Here is a 20,782-nt window from a genome sequence, read left to right on the forward strand (position 1 = left end):
GGATGGCTGCCCCCAGCGGGATACCATCTTCGAGTTTGACTATTTTATTTCTTACCTTGAAAATTGAACATAAAAAAATTTCTTTTTTTGAATTGTTTAATTTGTACTTTACAATTTGTCCAGCTGGACATTTGGTAAATTTTTCTAACTTAATATAAGAAAATGACTCAGTATTATACGCCTACTATGTCGACGAATAAGACAATGCTCGAATATTCCAATAGTATATCAAGATGCGAAGCAATCTTTCACTTTTATTTCACTTTTCACGAATTGATAATCCTAACAGCGTGGTAAATCAAACTCTTATATTCTCTACTTTCCACTGATTAAAAAACCTTCTATCCTGCGATATCTCAATTTAAAGAATTTCCAATACCATTTCATCCACCTCGTACGAATAATGCGAAATGGTTTGTCATTCCGTCAATCCATCAAAAGTCCATCAATCTCCGATCCTCCTCCGATCTTTTCAATCCAAAAAGTTAGCAATACCACGGTTCTGACTTGTAACGAGCAGCCCCAAATCATTTTCCCACTACGCGGATCAACCAGCCATCACAGCAACAGAAGCAAAATTCTAATCGAACCTCCCACTTTTGCATCGACAGCATAGTATAACAAAGGTGTCGAGGTAACTCACGATTGGTTTGTGTATCTCATTGTTGCTGGTTCGCGGGACATCTTTGTGAACGGGGACCATCGAAAAGCAAGAAGAAGCAAGTGCTGGTGGGAGGGAAAACTCTCTCTCTCGAGCACAGCTGATCATTAAAGCTACCGCTGGCCAGTCAAACTTTCACGCTCGGTGATATCCAAGCTTCGTGCGTCGAAACGCGTCGAGTCTCAAGGTCTGCGAAAATCGATCGACCGATTTTTTTCGCTCCAGCCCCTGCACCTGGGCCTATTAACCTCGTTTTCGCTAAATCGAAATTTAACGGAAGATAAAAACGAGATAAATTTTCGAAATACGAAAGCAGTGAATGTGATTCGATCGACTCGCTAAACAATAAGAATCTTCGCTATAGAGCGACGTTGAAAAATCTGCCAACTTCGTTTTCGCTGAATCGAAATTCAGCCGAGTTCGTACAATACGAACATCGCGAACGACAAGATCGACCTACGTATTTACGTACGAAACATCGAGAGTTTTTAACCTAACGCAAACTAAAAGGTGTTTATCTCGTTTTCATTGCATCGATATTTAATCAGAAATATGACCGAACGAATCTTCCACGAAATAAATTTCCGATCGAATCGACACGTCAAAGGATAAGGAACCTTCGCTGTAAAGTGACACTAAAAGGCGTAGGTATCGGGTTCTAGCGAGAAGAATCGTGAGCGAGGATATCCGAATGGAATTAATGGAAAAGTTGCATGGTGAAACTGAATCGATGAAACGTTGATTAAAAAGAACGATTTTAATTTGGCAGAAGAAACTTCTTTCGTAGAAATGGTAAGGAAAACGCGGAGGAACGAGCGCACGAGAAAGGAAGGAAACGCTGGCTGCGCGTAAATCGCAAGAAAGAAGTCGAGGACCAGCGCCACGAGGTAAGGAAAAGTGTTACGGATCGCGTCCCACGATTTTCGACGACTCGATCGAGGAGCTTCGTCGACGACCAGATACACTGTCGAGCTGTGGCAAACATTTGTGAAATAACATCATAAATATGTTCGTCGTACGTCCGTCGACTCGTGAAGACTTAATCGTTAAAATTTGCTAGTGAAAAGAACGAGACTTTGATCCTCGAAGAATCTTTGCTCCTTAATTTCCTCTGTATACGTTCGAAAATAAGTCTCCTGTGAAATATGATAACTAAACTAGACTTTCAACGAGTCGATTTTGTATTTAGCACTTTGTATCTATTAGAAATTACGATTTAGTCTAACAAGGGAAGAATTTGTCGAAACTATTTGCAAGAGCCATAGAAACGTAGATTAGTTACATATAGAGTCATAGAAATAAAATAGAAATGGAAAAAGAAAACCATCATTGGTCGAAAGTTAACTATCGTCGCGTGTTCCAAAGATCGTATAAATTTGAAAAAAACGACCACTTATCGTTAGGGTCCACAGTATCGATCCTTTTAACGAAAAATCCATCGAAATCAAGAGTTACGCGTATCTAATTATTAGTCGAGACGAATGTTGCTAATTAATCAGAAAAACGCAAAAGTATTTGGACACCGTTCGATTTCCTATTAACATAGATAATATATTCGTACAAATTTTCTACATTTACCAAATGTCCAACCGGGCAAATTGTAAAGTACAAATTAAATAATAAAACAAAAATTTTCTCCGACAAATGTTCCGATAATTTCCCGTATCGCTGTAATCCATACAAATGTTCGATTCGTCGACAAATCTGCGTTCCTCGTGTCTGTACGATTGAACTTTCGATCCCTGAAACTCCCTAAAACGTACATCTCGTTGGTTGGGAAGGTTACTCGTCCATTTGAGATTCACGAAAAGGATTTAACGTCTCGTCTAATCCCGTTAAACGTGCCGTATCACGTACGGATATCGACCTATCCGTTTTTCGCGAAGGAAAGAGAATCGTCAAAGGAAGAGCCAGAGAAAGGAACAGGAGGGAAGGAGAGTCAAGATCAGGATTTCAATCTCGAGAGATCGTATTGTCGGTCTGGAACGAGCGCTGCACTTGAAACTTGCATTATTTAGTGAAAGTTTCAGGCGTCGTTTGAATATCGTTGAAGGTTAAATTTACGTGTTCTCGCGAACGAACGAGAATTGATTAAAGATGATCGCCTGATGAATTGGATGATCTTTACTCCGAGTTTCGCGTACCGTACTTGAAACAGTGTCGTTTGTCGATCGAACCACTGTCGCGTAAGAAAGAAAATTGCCGGGACAAGCGACGAGTTTCGAATGTTTCCTATGGCAGAAATTTTGCATATCAGAAACGAGGATAGGTAGTTTCCCTTTCTTTAAATAACAAATATTTAGGCTTAACGTTATACAGTGGATTTATTCCTATGGTTTTATCACGTTTCAATAGTTCGGTTGAAGTATCGATTAATTTATAAAGCGTTACAGCAACGCGTCGCTCGATGAAAGACAAAACGAACGTAAAAATGTTCCGTTTGAAAACGTGTTTCTTTACTTTTAAATAGTGAAATTGTAATCGTACAGGCCATTGCGAAATACATCGAGTATCGTAGTAGAAAGGCAAAGATGACACAAAGAAAATGATAAAACTTGGATGTCCTTCGCATTTAAAACGGTAGACAGAACATTTGAACTAAGAAGAGCTTCCGTGTAGCCGTGCTACACGAACAAACAAATCATTTTGTGGTTTTCTGTGTTTCAGTTGCAGACCTTTAAGCGGGAATAAAGAATCACGGAAACGAACGTGATCGGTCATGCTCGGCGACTTCGTGTAAAAATGACGAGGAAATAGCAGTCTCGAGGTTTCATGGACGGGTTTGTCCGAAGAAAAGCCGTCTCCTCTCCCGTCTACTCGTCTCTCTCAGGACTATCGTCCATCGTACGATCGATGGCCGTTTCTTTTTTCTCTCGTCGACCTATCATTACAATGATAATGGAGTTGTTTTCCCAATCCTTCGGGCTTTGACGGGCCAACGTATTTAGGCGCGGTTCCACCGACGAAAAGCAGACAGACAGTGCCACACGAGCAACATCGTAGTTCGCTACTTGGAAACAGGAGTTGGAAGAATTTGAGAAATTCAGTGGAGGAAAAGATAGGAATATACATGGGCAGTAATATAAAGTAGAGAACGTTGGAACGTCGAGGTTACAAGTGAGAAACTGTCATAGAAGCTCAGGCAGAACTTGCAGGAATTTATCAAACTACACGAAAGAGGAGATAGAGACGTACAGCTGAAGTAACGCGAAACAGAGGACGTTGGAATGTTAAGATACGAACGAGCAGCTTTCATATAAGGAGCTTAGGCAAAACTTTGGAGAACTTGAGGAATTAGACCGAAGAGGACAAGGCATACGAAGAAGATACTTGAATGTTAAGATCGCAAGTGAGAAACTTTCTGTTCGAATAAAGGATAAAGCAACATCGAGTGGAAAATAGGAATCAACGTAGAACGAGGAACATCGAAGAATACTAACGGCGCGAACGAGGAATGTTCACGGAAGAAAGTTGCAACGTTTAAGGGTGCTGCTTCGACGATGATATAGTATCCGATGTCAAAAGCTTCTTCCTCCAGTGTAAACTTGATCGGATAGACGCAGGACACGCTGGTTGAGGTGTTGTGGACGACCAAAACAGCTGAAACGCGAAAAGAAAAAAATAAACGGTGAAAACTTAAAGATGAGCAATTCGATGGCTCCAACGATTATTTTCTTCGTTATCTTGTTAGTCTGTAATTGCACGATGGGTTACAATATCCTGCTGGCCACTATGGGTGGCACGAAGTCGCACACCGTGCCATTTGTGGCACTGGGTAGCAGTTTGAAGGCACGTGGACACAACGTGACCCTGTTGAGCGCGTTTCCGGGACCAGCTGCGAACAGCGGATTGCAAGAGTTCGTTCCGCCTATCTTCGAGGTATTCATTTCCAATTTTTACGAATAAGATATTTCACAAAAAAAAAAAAAAAAAAAAAATTACGATACGAAGATCGACAAGTGACAGAAATTGAGAATTCTTGAATTCGGTGTTTTCCTGCTATCTAATTATGAAAGATAAGCTGATTAGAAGTAGCTCTTAGAGAATAACGGAAGACATTTTCGAGCGCGTATTATTCCGTCTAGACGCAATTTCACCTATAGTATCAGTTCGTTGGATTATTTAATTACGGGAGTGCCGGAAGTAGCACAAGGGCGTACAAAAGGGACGGTATACGAATTGACTGGAGTTTGTAGCGTGAGCAAACAGCTGCTGGTAAATTATAGAAACCCGGGTCGAGAAGCTTGGGGAATTCGATGGTTGTAGGCCATGTACACGCAGAACCTCTTGGTTTCAATGAATCCTGTTCGTTCCACTGGGCGGAAATAAAACAAATAATTTGATACTGGTATTTTGATAATTGAAATAGAGAAGATTATTATCGAGAACGACGTATAATAGGTTCAAGAAAAGCAACAATACAAAATAATACGAACTAAAACGTATTTGTCAAATGGAATAAGACAATCGAGCTTCGTTCAAATTAATCGAGTCAGCTGACTCAGATGCGCACTGATAAAATGGTTTCAAATTGCTTGAGTCCGCGTTTTGCTTCACACGAAACGTACAAACTTCAAGCGAAGTCGAGGTTCTTCAATTACTCGCAAAAATGTCAAGTTACGTAATTATGTTCGAAGCAAACGCTTGGCTTTTGACCCGACAGTTTTGTACGAATCTCTTAAACTTGAATTTTACAAGCCTATTTTAATTCCAAATAATCTGATTAATCTACCGAAGGATTCGGTAAAGAAAACTCGGAAACCTAACTGCGTCTAAATTCGTCGCTTCGCGTATCGGTAACGTTAATGACTTTACACGAATTGCGTGCGTATTAAGCTTTAACTTCTCCATCTTCTAGTTTTGTCTCGCTAAAATGCTCGCGTTCCGTGGTTATTCGAAATAACACGTTTCCATCGAGTGGATACACAGTGGAAGAAATTTATTAAAGAAAAACGCGATAGTAGGATTGCTTTACGAGGAAGCTGGCATTTAGACTGTGTTTTATTATCGATAGGCTTATGTCGGGAATTACACGTCCGAATGGGACTTGGTTGGCGCAAGATTCCGAGATGAAATGCCTATCTCTCCGTGGGACGCAATGCGATATGCCTGGGAGGCATGCGAGGCGCTTCTTCGCGACGAAATCTCCGTATCTTGGCTGAGAAGACCCGAAGGCAATTCTCAGACGCGATGGGACGTCGCGGTCGTCGACGGAGCCTTCCCTGAGTGCCTTCTAGGAGTTCTTCATGGCGAGGATGTGCCCACTATCATGCTGAATACCGTAACTATTTTAAATACGCTGTAAAGACAGGTCATTCGCTAGCAAACATATTTGCCAATAGCGTTCGCGAATAACAAGTCTGTAATGGCCGAGACCTAAAAAAGTATTTCATTATGTACATGATCTTTAGTCTGGATTAAAATTTTGAATAATTTTGGATAAATTAATTTTGAATAAGAGCGTAATAATGGGTGCAGGAGTAGACATTTGAAAGAATATTTTAAAGCAAATAAATAACAGCAAAGTAGATAAAGGAGTTTCGAGAAAACTGGTTCACCGCACCTTTCTCAATGTCTCGATTACTCGTAGCGAAACAACTGAAGAAAAATGTCGATATAGGTGGCACTATACAGCGGATCCATAAGTCGCCAAGGGAACCCATCGCCATGGTCCGTCACGCCTTACTTTGGCAAATCCCTGACCCAGGACATGAACTTCTTTCAAAGGGTTCTAAACGTAGCCTGTCTCGTCACCTTGAGAATAATGCACTGGATTATGGTCAGCGGGTACCTTCAACCGGTTCTGAGAAAGTACCTAGGTACGTACATCTTTTATCGGCGATCGGTTTCATCCACGACGATCTGCTTTTTCTCGAACAATCTCGTTTCATCTTCGCTGCTTCAGGGAACCAGTTACCAGACGTGCGAGATCTGACCACGGAGATTCCTCTGACGTTGCAGAACAGTCATTACAGCGTGGCGGAGTCGGTGCCGTATTTAGCGAACGTGGTGAACGTCGCGTGTCTGCATTGCAAGCCGGCGACAAAGCTTAGTCCCGACTTGGAGAGCTTCTTGCAACGCGGTGAGTCGATATCCTAAGTCAACTCGCGTCGTTAACGGGAAATTACGCTCGCTTGTTGGGCCAAGGTTTGTCGATTGGTCGGAGAAAGTGGAGATGATGGAGCTGCGTCAAAGGATATTGAACATTTCTCTCGTAGCATGGGAAAGATGCAAACTCGCGCGATGTAGAATTTACATGCTCGCTGTAGCGAAGATCGAATTGCCGTAGGAATGTAACGCTAGAACCACCGACCAGATTAAAATACACAACTTGTGCCAAAGAGATAGAAAAGGAAGATACGGAGAACCAATTGTTATCCTGTATTTTACGAAGAATCGTTCGAAATTATTATAAAAATTCACATATCGGTCATTTCAATGGACCTGCTAGCTTTAATGTTAAAGTAGCCTTGATACGTCAAAAATGTCTAATCTGTCTTTCTGTCATAACGATCCATTACGTTTTTGTACCAGCTTATCGTACAATGGATCATTTTCAGGCCAAGTCGAAAGACTGAAAGTAGTTCGTCACGATAACCGTGAAACATGGCCGTAGGTTTCATATTCGTATCTATGGGTTCGTCGGTTCGAGCATCAGGAATGCCAGAGGCACTTCGTCAAATTTTCGTGGCAGCCTTCGCCACGCTTCCGTACAACGTCGTGTGGAAATGGGAAGGTATGAAGATCAAAGATCTGCCGTCGAACGTCAGAACGGCGGCATGGTGGCCTCAGCAAGAGCTGTTAGGCCATCCGAAGCTACAAGCGTTCGTCTCACACGGAGGACTTTTGTCTTTGCACGAGGCTGCTTATCACGCCGCCCCGACCCTCGTTTTGCCTGTTTTCTGCGATCACGATGGAAACGCGGCACAAGCTGGTAAAATATCGACGCTTCGCCTTTTATCTTATTGTTTCGTTAACTCTTTGCACTTGGAATATCGATCAAAGAGCACGTAACAAATGTGACTATCTGTCTATGCTTGTGTTTCTTTAAACGAACGAAGAATATACTCTGGCACCTTTGATCTCTGTTTAATATATTTGAATTTTTTAACATTTTCTACGATATTTCTTACATTATACAATTATCGTAAGCGCGTGTCTAATTCTATCACAGAGAATTGTTTTCCATTAAGTCGTGGAACCTTGGCAAAGACCATGAATATCGATAAATGAAATAAATAAATAATAACTTTAGAAATATATAAGACTGAAGGAATTGGATGACTTGGAAGAACTTCTACTAAGCGTACGATCTTCGAAGGAATATTTTCAATCCTTTTGCATTACAGAAAAACTGGGTTACGTTCTGGTGATGGACTTGGCTAGGATATCCATCGGAAGCTTTCGTGATGGGATTCTCAAGGTGGCTGCCATACACAACAATTCGTACCGAATGGCAGCGAAGAAGAGAAGCTCGTTGCTACGGGAGTTGCCAATTAACCCCAGAAAACTGGCTACTTGGTGGGTAGAACACGTTGCCAAGTACAAAGGAGCTGAGCATTTAAAAAGTTCTACAAGGTACGTCGAAGCCTTTCTAAGAATTTCTCTTTTAGGTCTTAATCCCTAAGAAATTGTTTAATGGAATTAATTTGTTTTAGATATATGAATGTTATTCACTATTATTCCATCGATGTGGCAATGTTTTACGCGATAGCGTTATTACTATCGGTATACGGACTGAAGAAATTGTGTTGGAGAACTATTTCCAAACAAATTGTCAGGAAGAAAATCGACTAGACTGTGAATAGTGTCAATTTCGTTTTCTGTGAAATTATCATGTATTTATTTAATATGTTTAGTACCTTTTAATACCGTTTATGGATATTTTAGCGATTTTTTATATTGCCTATATAAATATCTTACGATTAGATTTAAAATATTTTCTTAAAAATCTAAACGTTTCTATCCTCTTTACTGTGCTTGAATTAATATGTAATATAGTAAAATAAGCTCTGTTTAGATGAAAGAAGAAATAATTAAAAGTAAAAATTAGTGATTATTCAGAAAATGATAATATCGACGTATAACAGGTTTCTACGTTAACTACTATTGATGTAGTGGACCGAATGTATCTTTGAAATCTCACGGAATGATGCAATGTAGTTTACATTGCACATGCAATTTGCACATTGCAATTTGCAAAGTCTATGGTTTAAACTAGAAGCGCGAAAATATATTGAAACAATCTTTTTGAGACTATATGCAATTCATAAAACTATAAACATCCGGTTGTTCGGCAATTGAATAAAAGCGAACTTGTTTACAAACATTCGAATCAAAAGCTATTCTGACATGTTATATGTATATTGCCTGCATAACCACTCTCCGATGTAAATAAGAGAAACCAGATATATATCATGAACATTGATATAAATCACTTCTGGCAAGATGTTTTTGCTTATGCAACCTTCAACAAGATAAATAAAAAATAGTACTCGCTTCAAAACAAAGACTCAACGATAAGAAGTCTTTTTTACGTAGGTATCTACTCTTATGCAACCTTCAACGGGATAAATAAAAAACAGTATTCGTTGCTTCGGAACAAAGATTCAATAATAAATATTCTTGAAAACAAGTTTCTACCGACACATACGCTGCTACATATGTAAACTGGCTGAACACATTCCCATTTTTCCCTCTACATGGAAGAATTCCTGTATGCTTTACCCGTCGTAACTACTCGTCGTAACTTATCGCGTCTGGCCTCTATTATTGGGTGTTCTGACAGCGCTTCCAATCATTCAGACAAGTATCGTTTCTCATCGGGAACGACAGTTCAGGAAATGGTTGAAACCTACGTCGCACTTTTAAACACTTTAGACTGGGTGCAGATACACCTACATGCTATTCGATTCTGTAGGTTTATACATAAACGATGTAATGCACATGAGTGCGAGATCTCATTCTTAAAAATATAAAGATATCGAATTGCGTAGCGTCACCGATGATAAATCGCAACGACGTCATATCGTAAACTCGCTGTGTCAGGCCTTACGTCCCAAATGTTTGTGAATATATAAACGTCTACGGATATTGACGGAAGCAAGATAGCAAGACGGGGAAGGGGGCATGCACGTGGCTAGTGGCGAAGTATGGTACTGACGTTAGTTAAGGAGTCTTTACGAACGGCGGCGCACGAGTCGGATTCCCGCCGCGACACGAGCAGGGTACTCGTGTTTTCACGACGCTTCTACGTCCGTGACCCGTGGCGAAGTCGGCGCTCGATCACGATTGGATCAGTACCAGCTGATTCGTTCGTCAGAATGTTGGTGTACGTTTTGTTATTACGTTTCTGAGGGCTGCCTCTAACCGAGTGTTCTCTCGTCGTCAATCGCGAATCGGTCCGTGTGTGCGGAGACGATACGAGAGTGGCGGGCCAGAGTGCAAATTCCGGGGCACGCGAGTAGAGCCAAAAGGTAAATGCCAAATATGGGATACAACGTAACGTGTGTGTATGTGCGAGATGGTAGTGAGGATCGTGGTGTTTTGAAAGGACACGTCTAACCACGTGGAACGTGGTGCCAGTTTGTAGCGTGACTCGACAATTTGTTCGTGAGACGAAAAATATAATAAACGTGCATGCTTGAGAAAAGTGAGGAGGTAACAGTCTATGAGAGGAGGCGAGAAACAAAAGAGGGCACTTGAGACGATGTCGCGAAAGAAGAGAGAACAGAGACGGGAGAGAAAAGAGAGAGAGAGAGGCAGAGAAAGAGACAGAGAGAGAGAGAGAGAGAAACAGGCGAGGCAAAGATAGAATAAAGACACGAAGAAGAGAGTCGAGGCAGAGAGTTGACTGTTGTTCGTTCAGCGAAAACACGTGGGGAGCGAGCGGGAGTTTCGCCGTGATCGACGAACGTTGTTTCATAGCCCCGTAAATGAAAGTTCTTCTCGTTAAATGGATGAATCCCTCGTGTCGTCGTATCTTGACGATCGATCGTTCCTCGGCACTTGGCGAAGGTGCACGAGAAACGGTGGAAAACGGCATCCTGTTAGACGAATATGCGCGAACGGTAAACGATGCTGCGCATACGAGCATGTAGAGTGTTCACATGGTGGCGGTAGGTGGGTAGCTGGATATCTGGTTTCTCACTCGCGGCTTCTGGGGCCTGTTGGTCACCGGAAAACAAACGGTCGAGGTCGGGGCCGAAGTCCTCCATGCAAAATGCCGCATACTGAATACGCGCAACAACCGATGCAACGAACAAATGCTCTATGCAGTATGGGCATCATCGTGTGTGTTGTGTGTCTGTTGGGACGCTTTTACCCTCTTGCGCTTGCCTCTGGCGCGTGACGTAATCCATTCAAGCGCTTACTACGCAATACGGGACGCGGGCAGTAGCAGCCGCCTCTCTCTCTCTCTCTCTCTTTCTCCTCTCTCCTCTCTCTCCTCTCCAATATAGTATACCTTTCTCTTTATCTAGTCTAGAGGAAGACCATGCTTTCCATGCTTCCTTCCTTGTCGCACCCCCCTCCCACTTTGTCGGAACAACCCTTCTTTTTCTTATCATTCGATAATGGCGACGGGAAAGAAAACGGTCTCACGTCGTGCGTCGCAATTATAGTTTCCTCCCGACCGGTTTTTCCTTTCGTCCGTCAGTCGTGCTACTCTGTCTGTGTCTGCCTGCCTTTTGTGGCACGTGTTTTTACATATTCTCTGTTTTTCTCCGTCTCGAGTTAAGCGATCGTGCGTGCATAGACGTATATCCTGTGGTGCGAAGGAAATCATCAACGATCGAAGGATTTCCGAATACACGAGAGCAGAATTTCGCAGTCGTGTCCACTCGTGACCACCCTTTCTCCCTACCCCCACTTTTATGACATTCCCCTACCGTCGCGGCGAGTTTTCTTAGCGTCGCATGTGAATTACGCGGTTCTTACAGCAATCGGACGTGCCGAGCCGCGTTTTGTTTCGTCGCGTGTAGTGTGTACGCGTGTGTCGAACGCGTCGCGCGTGAGTACCGCGGGGAGTTAACGGTATCATGTTTAAAAAAGCAACCCGAGGCGCGCCAGTGACGATAACATGGTCGCCTTGAACGGTGTTTGGTGTACTTGTTCGTTTGGTGATGTCTGTTCATCATCCATGTGAATTCGTACTTCCGTTGTACTATTTAAATCTTTATAGTCGCGTAAGAAACGATATTCCAATTGTGCTAGTAAACACAAAAGAAGCAGACTAGATCGAACTGTTTAACGAAGTTCAGTGCCGTGAATTATGAATTCTTCTGGTACGTAAATATGATTCCATCGCGTATCAACAACCTGTTCGAAGGTGGGATAAAGTAAACAAGCGGTGCGTAGATCGTCGAGAGCAGAGGCTACTTGCGGTGGTGGCGTCTCGGCGCTTTAACCTTCGGGGAGTGGTTCTTTGTGTTTCTTCTTTCTCTTTATGTTTTATGTTTTATTTTATTTTACCGGAGTCCGCGAAGCTAACTACGCATTAGAAGCGGCTACGAATCATCGCGCGTCAGTCGAAGGAGTGAGCACGCGCGCGCACGTACGCATCAACTCACGCACGCAGTCTTTGTCCTAAATAGTCCGTGGAGCGAAGTGTTGGAAGAAAAAAGATGGAATTTCGTGGTGTATAGAGCAAACTCGTGTCTCTTGTGAAATCTTCTACGGGCGAAGCCTTGAAAAAGTTCCGGCTAGGCGACGACGCAGAAAAAGAGAATTAGTCTGTGGTCGTGTGTTTTGTAATCGGTCGCGTTACCGTACACATCGATCCAGCTCCTTTTCCACGTGCACTTGTACCTACGTATATACCCCTATACTTGTACAATTAATCACAAATGTCTACGTGTACTCCTCGAGCCGGAAACGTTTTTTAAAACGAACAAAGACATTGGCTCTCAGCAATTGTTTTGCGGTTCATTTTCTTTGAACATATTTCCACAGCTATGTGAAATCGTAGAACAAGTATACTTAACCGTCTTCTGTTCTCGTTAAACGTCACAGAGAATCAAAGAGAAAAGTTTCCGATGGAAAAAGTTTTGTCTTATTCCTTAGTCTTAAGTTTCCTATACGAAATAAAACATCTTATCTCTTGTCGTTGTTGGCACGCGTGATCTGTTTCACTTTTACGCGAAAGATTTTCTCGAAACACCAAAAGTTCTCCTCGAAGTCGAAACAAGTTTGACACACATATAAAAAAATTCATACATGCAAATGTCCATATAATATATATAATACACGTACGAAGAAGTCCTCCACATAGACGTCGCTAAGAACCTTCGTAGAACTGATCAAATCAAAACGTTAAACGTTTCGTAATTTCTGATAAAATTTCGTTCTAAAAGTCTCTCCTAAGTCTTCCTCCAAACACCTTAATATGCCGAGCAAATTTACCTTTTCACTTTGCACTGATGTATAACTGATAGTGTTGCCTTTTGGTTTCTATTGATAATATCATACGTACACATACACTGGAAACTTGAAGCGTGTAAACAGACCGCCGTGAGCAACTGCATGCGTACATTTACACGTCTATGTACGTGCAAAAATCGTTCTACTTGGCCTTTTTACTTCATATCTATTTTCGTTATTTACGCAGTGATTTCGGACTATCGGCATGCCGAGTAATGTGGGACACACGGCAGTGGTGCTTCGGTAGTGATTGTGTTATCGACGTGTCATCATCGAGGACGAACGACACGGATCCACTTCGCGGCCAGGAATGTATGTATGTATCTATGACACGCGTAAGTATTGGCGCGTAAAAAGTTTCGGCACGTTCCTTAGCCGACAATTTGAACGGTTTCTGCGATAATAACGCGCAACAAGCGATCGTGTCCCATAGCCGTTCGAATTGCGTGTCGGCCAAAGTATGTCGAAGAGAATGTTATTTGTTCGCCGGCGTCTAGACGCATGATTTTTTCGATAAAAGGTGCTTCGATAATGGTGTGGCGATTAAGCATGCGGATTAGAATAGTTTGTTTGCTACGAAGATAGTGTCAATATTAGGGGATAAATGCATTTACTGGAAATATTGATTACTATATAAGTACAGTCTACAGTGAGTCACGAAACTGTTTCGATTACTCGTACATTTATTAATATTACGCGTGTTGTGCAAAACTTCTTGAAGTTTCGTGATTTCACATTTCGTTAGAATTCTGATCGTGGTTACATATATTGGTAAAATTTGAATATCTTGTAAAAAATCAGTATACAACATAAGCAGTCGTATACCGTGCCAAAGCCGTGCCGCTGTGAAAAGACTTAATAATTAGCCGTTTCGTTACGATAGAACTTGGGTTAAAATTGAAAACCATTCTGGATGTCTTTTTTCTTCAACTCGTGAACCATTGTTTGGCTCAGCACGAGATATACATATCTGTCACGTGCTCGCGAAACAGCGTTCAACTTCGACTTTGCGACACTTGTTCCGCGCTCAGGGTATCGCGTGAACAATGTTTTTTTTTTGTCTCTGCTTCTCCGTGCCGACGTGTTTTTTGCACGCGTGGAAGAAGCTCGCGCGCGCACACGCTGTCTTCTGCACCACGTGCGCTTAGAAAACACGTTGCACGACATTCGATTAATCGGAAGCGATTAAACGGAAGTAAATAAAAACGCGCTCGAGCGAGGAACTGCAATGGTCGTTTCGAGTCGGTTTCGAAGTACGTTCGTTCGTAAATCGTGGAAAATGCTAATTACGCGTAAACATGCTGCGAACAATTAATTGGCTAGCCAACGAAACGGTTTTTGCGGCGCTAGTAAACAAAATTCAATTAATTGATCAATTATGCAACGAAGTTATTGCGGACGAGCGTGCATACTGATATCGATGATCGTTAAATTTTAAACGAAAGATACAGAGCGCACGGAAACGTTAAATTTAACGATTCTGCGATAAATTACGTTTAGTGGCCGTTTAATTTGACCGATTGCTATAATAAGAAAAAACTGTCAATTTACGTGCGCGAGCTTAAATCACGTTAAATTATTTATAGTAGGTTGTATCGTATACGTAAAGAATCGAAAGTCACGTAACCGCGTATCAGAATGAAGACACGATTTAAAGAGGATCGTAACTCGACGAGAAAAAGCCGTGACGCAACCATGTTTTGTGTTATTGTGATTATCTTGAAATTATAACCTTCAACAGAGAGACAGAGAGAGAGAGAGAGAGAGAGAGACAGACAGACAGACAAAGAGAGAGAGAGAAAGAGCGTGTTCCCTCGTAAACAAAATTTTTATCGTAGATCGTTCTATCCATCCTTACCCGACTGTCAGAATTTCGTTCGGGTGTGAAATAAACATGGCTGGTCCGTCGTCACGCGAATGCAGGGAGCTGTGACGGAGACCGGGAAACGAGAGAAATATTGACCATCAGATATAACAAAATGGTTACGTAAGCTAGGCGACGGAAGGGTGGTTGATCCGAGGAAAATTATTGTCACGTCTCTCGTTCGGTTAAATTTTCTCTCGCATAAATTTTCCCATAGAAATAACCATCTAGCTAGCGTGTAACCACTTTTACGTATGCAGAGTAAAGAAACGTATCAGATAGCCGTATTTCATTTACGCTCGATGGAAAAGAGAGATAAGAAGATTTTATTAAAGGTACACCATCCTCGATAACCGACAGGATAAAATACGTGACCAGTTAACGAAACGACGAAAGTTATTGTATTCTCGACTATGAACACGAAACGACAGCTCGCATCGTTACGACCGATCATCCCCATTATCTCGACTCTTCCGTAATCAGCTTCTGTTCTAAAAATAACGACAACGTGTCGCTACCGATGGAAAAGAAACGCGGACACATGTACGTCGAGAACGTTACTAAACACGATAACGATCGCGAGAAATCACCGTCGGGATCGTAGAACGGAAACGCCGACGACTTATACTTTAAAAAAGGTCTGCGCCGTTTAATGACGTCGAGATCATCTCCCTGGTATCGCGGTCCGGTGCGTTTGGGGAGGGACGCTTTTCCAACGGTTTTAATATAGAACGACTCGGTCGACGAAACGATCGGACTACGAGCGAAGACAATGAACGTGTACGGCTAATTTTTAATGAGACGCGCACCAAGCATTTACCTACGTAACGCGAACCGATTCAACGAGTTTGACGCAACGGTTGTGACACACATGACGTATACCTTGCAGCGATAACGTGTTATCGCGACCACCGTGATGCAATTTCTTCGGTTTCCATTAATCTTAATCGATTTTTTTTTCTTTCATGAATGAAAATCGTAGAATAAGCATTCTATTTTCTCTCGATGTTTCTATTACGTTACTACGTTTATCGAGTACTATTATACAACTTAGGCGTAGATAACGCAGCATCTGGTTGAAACTTTATTTACTTGTCTTATTTATTTGGAAAAGGAAAGAGCTAGTTCATCGTAATGATATGCATTTTTGTATTTAACGCTTCGAGTAAGTAGTAACGAAAGTAATATTCAGCGAATTCTTGCGACTGTTTTTCAGCATCGCATAAATCGAACGAATTTAACAGAATTGAATAACGTGAATCGACCAAGAGGGAATGAAATGAAATGCTGCGTCAACGTAAGTTCCAGCCTCGATGGGTTAAGGTTGGCTAGAACTTGCGTTTTGACAGAAAACTGAACGTCCGATTCAATCGAAAGTTAAATAGCCGTGCTTCCACGTTTTCGCGATTTTCATCCCGGCGTGTAATACGCGCGGTATTTGCGCTATCACAGCGATCACTACTAGCAACGAACTGACCGGCACGAAAATGAAAGTTACGAGGTGGAAAAGTGGAAATTTCCTCGCGTGAAGGTCGTGGCTGTAATACAGCCGTTTAAGGAGATCGAGGTTTCCATGGAAAAGGAAAATGTGACGGTCAAGGACGACGAAAATGTAGATCAATTAGCGCGGTATCGCGCTTCGTACGCTCGCCGCAGGGAACTCAGTTTCAAAGTAACAAGTAATTCTTGTCGCACAAAACGCGCGTATCTATTTGTCGTGTAACAACGACTGAAATCGATGAAATCGTTAAGACGATATGTCAGCTTCTCCTGTGTCTCCCAATATACACCGAATTAAGGACAAATACCTATACGTAGGTCAGAAGTAATCGGGAGAGCAGTTTGGAATTTCGTGACGAATTGATACAGGTGGAGAAATTAAGGTCACTGGAAGATTTTGAGTGATGGAACTTCTTTGCAACTTTGTTCTTATGGACTTTTTTTTTCTTCAAATTTATGGTATCACAGTATCATCAATTTTAACATGTTTTATATCTGTTAGCGTTAGTAAGCGTACGTCTTCTCCAGGTTATCGTTTAATTTTTACACAGTCGCATAGAAGTATCCTTTTTATATAAAATTTTCATTTGAAGTTTAAACAAATTTTTATAATATCGATATACAGAGCGACAACGTGGGAAATATTTATCGTTACATGATCGACGTGAAAACGCGTCGAAAATAATTTGATTGTAAAAGCTGTTTGTAAGAGTCACAAGAGGAACGTAATGAATTATGACCAATTATACGTGTTAGCCTTTGCTGTCAAACCGAAATTCGATGATCGTTTATGGAATATATCGTACGATTTTGGAATATTATTTAAATTCTGCGTAATCGAGCTTCACGCTTATCCGTACACCATAGATCCCAAAATTCCAACGAATCAGCCTGTATATCGTGACTACGTCTAATCGGCCGAAAAGGACACACGTGGCCATATAAGCCAAAGAGGCATCTATTTCCTCGTAAACGGCTGGAAATGTCCTCGAAGCGTTCGTCTGTCGGTGAGCAAGTAGTATAAACCGAAAAGGATGGGAGAGGCCGTGATCTCTTGACACACGTAATTTGGGACGACGCAAAAGCAATGCGTGGGTCGTTGCCGAAGCTTCCTGGAAGCGTTTTCTCACGGTGTTTATATGTTCTTGTTTCCACGCCTTCGATCGATTCCGCAACCCACTGAAAATAGATCGTCTATCGAATCACGCGATCCCGTGAAATAAAATATGCAAAGTAGATCTTTTCGTTAATTTAAACTCGTTGCGATCCTCGACTTTTTATATTTCCATCTTTCGCCGATAACGGAAACTCGTGATATATTTTTTAAAGTTAGAAGGATACAAATTGAATCGAAAATAAACCGCAAGGTCAATCGTCGGCTAAGTATAAATGTCCAACGGTATAATTTTGCGTTGCAACGGTTTGATTCTATGGCGAATAATAGCAATTTCCGGAGGCCATTAACCCCTGATACACGAGCGGTTAACTGGCCCCTTATTGTACGGAGTCTGATCCTGATGATCATTCAAATCGATAGTCCGGTTATGTAGATACATCGTGCGGATTAGAACCGATGCAGCGCAGACGAGAGATGCGATGCTGCACCCCGTTCCGATTTCGTATTAATCGCCGTTACTCGATGCACGCGACCTGTCTTCAATGTGTGATTCGTCGGATTTGTGTGTATTTCTAATCGCAGAATGCGCATACGGTACGTCGTGAAATATATCGGTGGTTGTAACGGAATCGAAAAAGAAGGACATTCGCAAGTGAAGTTGTTGCGGAGAGAATGAACGATGGAATTCTCAAATCACAGAAATAGAAATTAACACGCGTTTACCATTGCACACTAAGAGGAGATTCCAACGCTTTGTTGCGTTATCTTGAAATAGTTGCGCCAATCTGGCAATTTGTAGCACTTTGTTAAGAAAATAACCGGAGAATGCGACGAAATAAAAATTTATGTTTGTACTATTCTCTTTGTCTAATCTACCGAGATAGTAACTAACATTTGAAATTATTTGCATAACTAAAATACATATGCATTTGCATAAAAGTCCTCGGTTTAGTCGTCGCTGTAAACAATCACAGAGCAAAGAAACACCGTACAATATGTGCGTAATAAATATTACGCGATTTTGCTACGTCTCGACTCGTATTGTACGATCTACTGTTGCAATCCGATACGTATTTCGTACATTATATGTTACGTGCTAAAGCTGCCAAGTCTCACAGCTTCACTTGTATGTACAAAGCCGCGACTACATGACATCGTTTATCTACATCGGGCCTTACTCGAAATCTTTTCTACAGAAATGTGTCTGTACACTTTTGAATATCGCCTGTTGCTCGTCTATCTGGCTCCAGACATCGTCGATGCGAAGGGAAACTCGAGGGACTCGGTGGAAAATTGATACAGATTCGGAAGGAAGATGAGACAAATTTAGGAAATATCGTATAGAACTTTTAGACCTTCATGAGATGATTTAGCAGTGTTCGGAAGCATACACATTCTCCAACTAAAAGTTTAACTGCCTTTTTATCTGTCTTTGATTTCCTCGATGTAAAAATTTCCTCGTTTCTACCATCTTTCTAGCGAGCTTCTCCGCTTTGGTGGAAATTTCTATTGTGAGAATTTTCATTCTATACTTAAACAATAGGAAGAAGATTCTTATTTGGTTTTATTTTATTCTGTCGCTCTTCTTCCGACCTGTTTGGTTGACAACCAAGCGATTGAGGATTTTGGCATTAGGTGGTAACGACAAAATCCACGATCAGTTGTCGACCCAGTAAACGGATAGAATTCCTATCGCGTCGTATCTTGACTAGGAAGAAAATATGATTTTTCAGAAGCTCGGCAAGGTTAATCTTGTTTTTCGTTGTTCCTCGGTGTGTCGCAATTTTGTTTCGTTTTGTTTTCGTAGATGTTCATAGACCGTAGAATCTGGTATTATTTGAATATCGAAAATTGGCGCAGATAGAAGCGGTGAAAGTCGATCAAATTGGTGGCGACAGATGTTAAGCACGAGAATAGTAATTTAATGGTCGACTAACTTCGATGAAAGCATTTCCCCGTCGATGCGTCTCTTCTTCCGCGTGTTTTTTTCGTCGCGATCAGACGCTATGGTCTTTTTACGCTGTTCGCGATGAACGAACTTGTGTCTACGTATAAGCCAGGAAACATTTATCATCAGAAGCTCCGCGCCGATGCGTAGACTCGGGATTACGGTGGAATGTAAAAGATCCATAGAGAAGTGTTTGACTTTTACGAGCGAGCATGAAAATCGATCGTAAACGTCCCTCCCTCTTTTTCATAATTTACCATTTTACGTACTGTCATATCCTGTATATTACCTTGCGGCGAAAGCACGTCGCTGTATTAAAACTGACGTTTGAATCATTCTCCCAAGTCACGTGATACGCTAGCGTCATTTCGAACAGTATATTAAACGAAGCTGCCACGATTGGAGGGGGTCAAACGTGCGCCATTTTAGTTGATCGATCGTCGCGTGTTACTCGAAGACCGAATATCGCCCGTTTTCTGCGTCGTTCCTCCTTAATTTTCGTGCGCCCTTCGCATGGAACCTTGCAGGAAACGAGGAATAAGTCACATGGCTCGAAGGACCAAAGTAACGACGCAGTGATGCAATTTCTCGTCCTGTCATTCCCGTTTGCCTTCGTCTAATCTCGTTTGCCCGATGATCCGGCCCGTAATCACGTAAACGAGATTTCTCTATCGTCATCGTCTCGTTTGCCGCAACGGTGAACGTTGTTTACGCGCGTGAATACAATTTGCGTTTCTAGAAATAATCCGCTATTATCTCCCGGTTGCACTCGTCTTGGTTTCGCATCTCGCTAAACCGTCCGTGCCCTCGTTTCGGGATAAACTCGAAAGAATTTCCTTCCCGCGAACAATTCTCCTAGGCATTATTATTGGTTGCTTGTGATTTTTCTTTCCATGAAATTGATAATCGAGATGACCTTCCGTGATTTATTTTTGCTTTCGAGAAAACACGTTAGAGGAAATGGAAAAAGAAGATACCGCGTAGGAGTAGTGTCGGAAAGTTGATACTGGCGTGTAAATGTTGGCGACTCTGATGTTGATATATTAATGCGTTGAAAAATATTAATGGTGCTCGACTCGACCGATGTTTTTCGATATCAATACTTATCGTCGTTTAATTACTGTCAACAGACAGTCCGTAGAAATGATAGTTTTATAATAAGTCCAAATGAAACCACCGAGGAAGTTAAAGTGCAAGTTTAAAAAACGGCATAAAGTATTTCGCAATAATTTGAACACCGATACTCGAGGACTAATAACGTAATAAGGTATT

General features: G+C 41.7%; 2 protein-coding genes across 11 annotated transcripts in view; both read left to right on the top strand.

Moving 5' to 3' along the window:
* The first annotated feature begins 514 nt into the window (after window positions 1-514).
* Window positions 515-9,256, top strand: Ugt50B3 (UDP-glycosyltransferase family 50 member B3). 2 transcript variants are annotated; one of them, XM_033338300.2, is made up of 8 exons: window positions 517-1,548; window positions 3,329-4,540; window positions 5,676-5,942; window positions 6,282-6,480; window positions 6,567-6,743; window positions 7,278-7,595; window positions 8,011-8,239; window positions 8,320-9,254. In XM_033338300.2, exons 2-8 carry the CDS (start codon window positions 4,304-4,306, stop codon window positions 8,456-8,458), a joined length of 1,566 nt encoding a protein of 521 aa, XP_033194191.2. In that variant the 5' UTR covers window positions 517-1,548; window positions 3,329-4,303; the 3' UTR covers window positions 8,459-9,254. The 2 variants fall into 2 exon arrangements, with proteins under 2 accessions (XP_076477490.1, XP_033194191.2); XM_076621375.1 differs by lacking the exon at window positions 7,278-7,595 and having other exon boundaries at window positions 515-1,548; window positions 8,320-9,256.
* A 577-nt stretch (window positions 9,257-9,833) lies between these two features.
* The window catches only part of LOC117158905 (insulin-like peptide receptor), a 43,387-nt gene continuing 32,438 nt past the window's right edge, over window positions 9,834-20,782 (top strand). Inside the window, exons 1-2 of one of the 9 annotated variants that reach the window (XM_076621365.1) lie at window positions 9,834-10,137; window positions 13,015-13,397. The gene's annotated coding sequence lies outside the window, so the exon portion shown is untranslated. The other 8 variants (XM_076621367.1, XM_033338299.2, XM_076621370.1 and 5 more) reach the window with 8 other exon arrangements.

The sequence above is a fragment of the Bombus vancouverensis genome, chromosome 9 (assembly GCF_051014615.1).
Source record: "Bombus vancouverensis nearcticus chromosome 9, iyBomVanc1_principal, whole genome shotgun sequence".
NCBI lineage: Eukaryota > Metazoa > Arthropoda > Insecta > Hymenoptera > Apidae > Bombus > Bombus vancouverensis.

Bases quoted from the DNA above. Each gene is read 5' to 3' on its own strand.
- Ugt50B3 (XM_033338300.2), top strand. From the start codon at position 4,304: ATGAGCAATTCGATGGCTCCAACGATTATTTTCTTCGTTATCTTGTTA. The intron at 6,744-7,277 runs GTGAGTCGATAT...ACATGGCCGTAG, and splicing joins GGAGAGCTTCTTGCAACGCG to GTTTCATATTCGTATCTATG. The intron at 8,240-8,319 runs GTACGTCGAAGC...AATTTGTTTTAG, and splicing joins CATTTAAAAAGTTCTACAAG to ATATATGAATGTTATTCACT.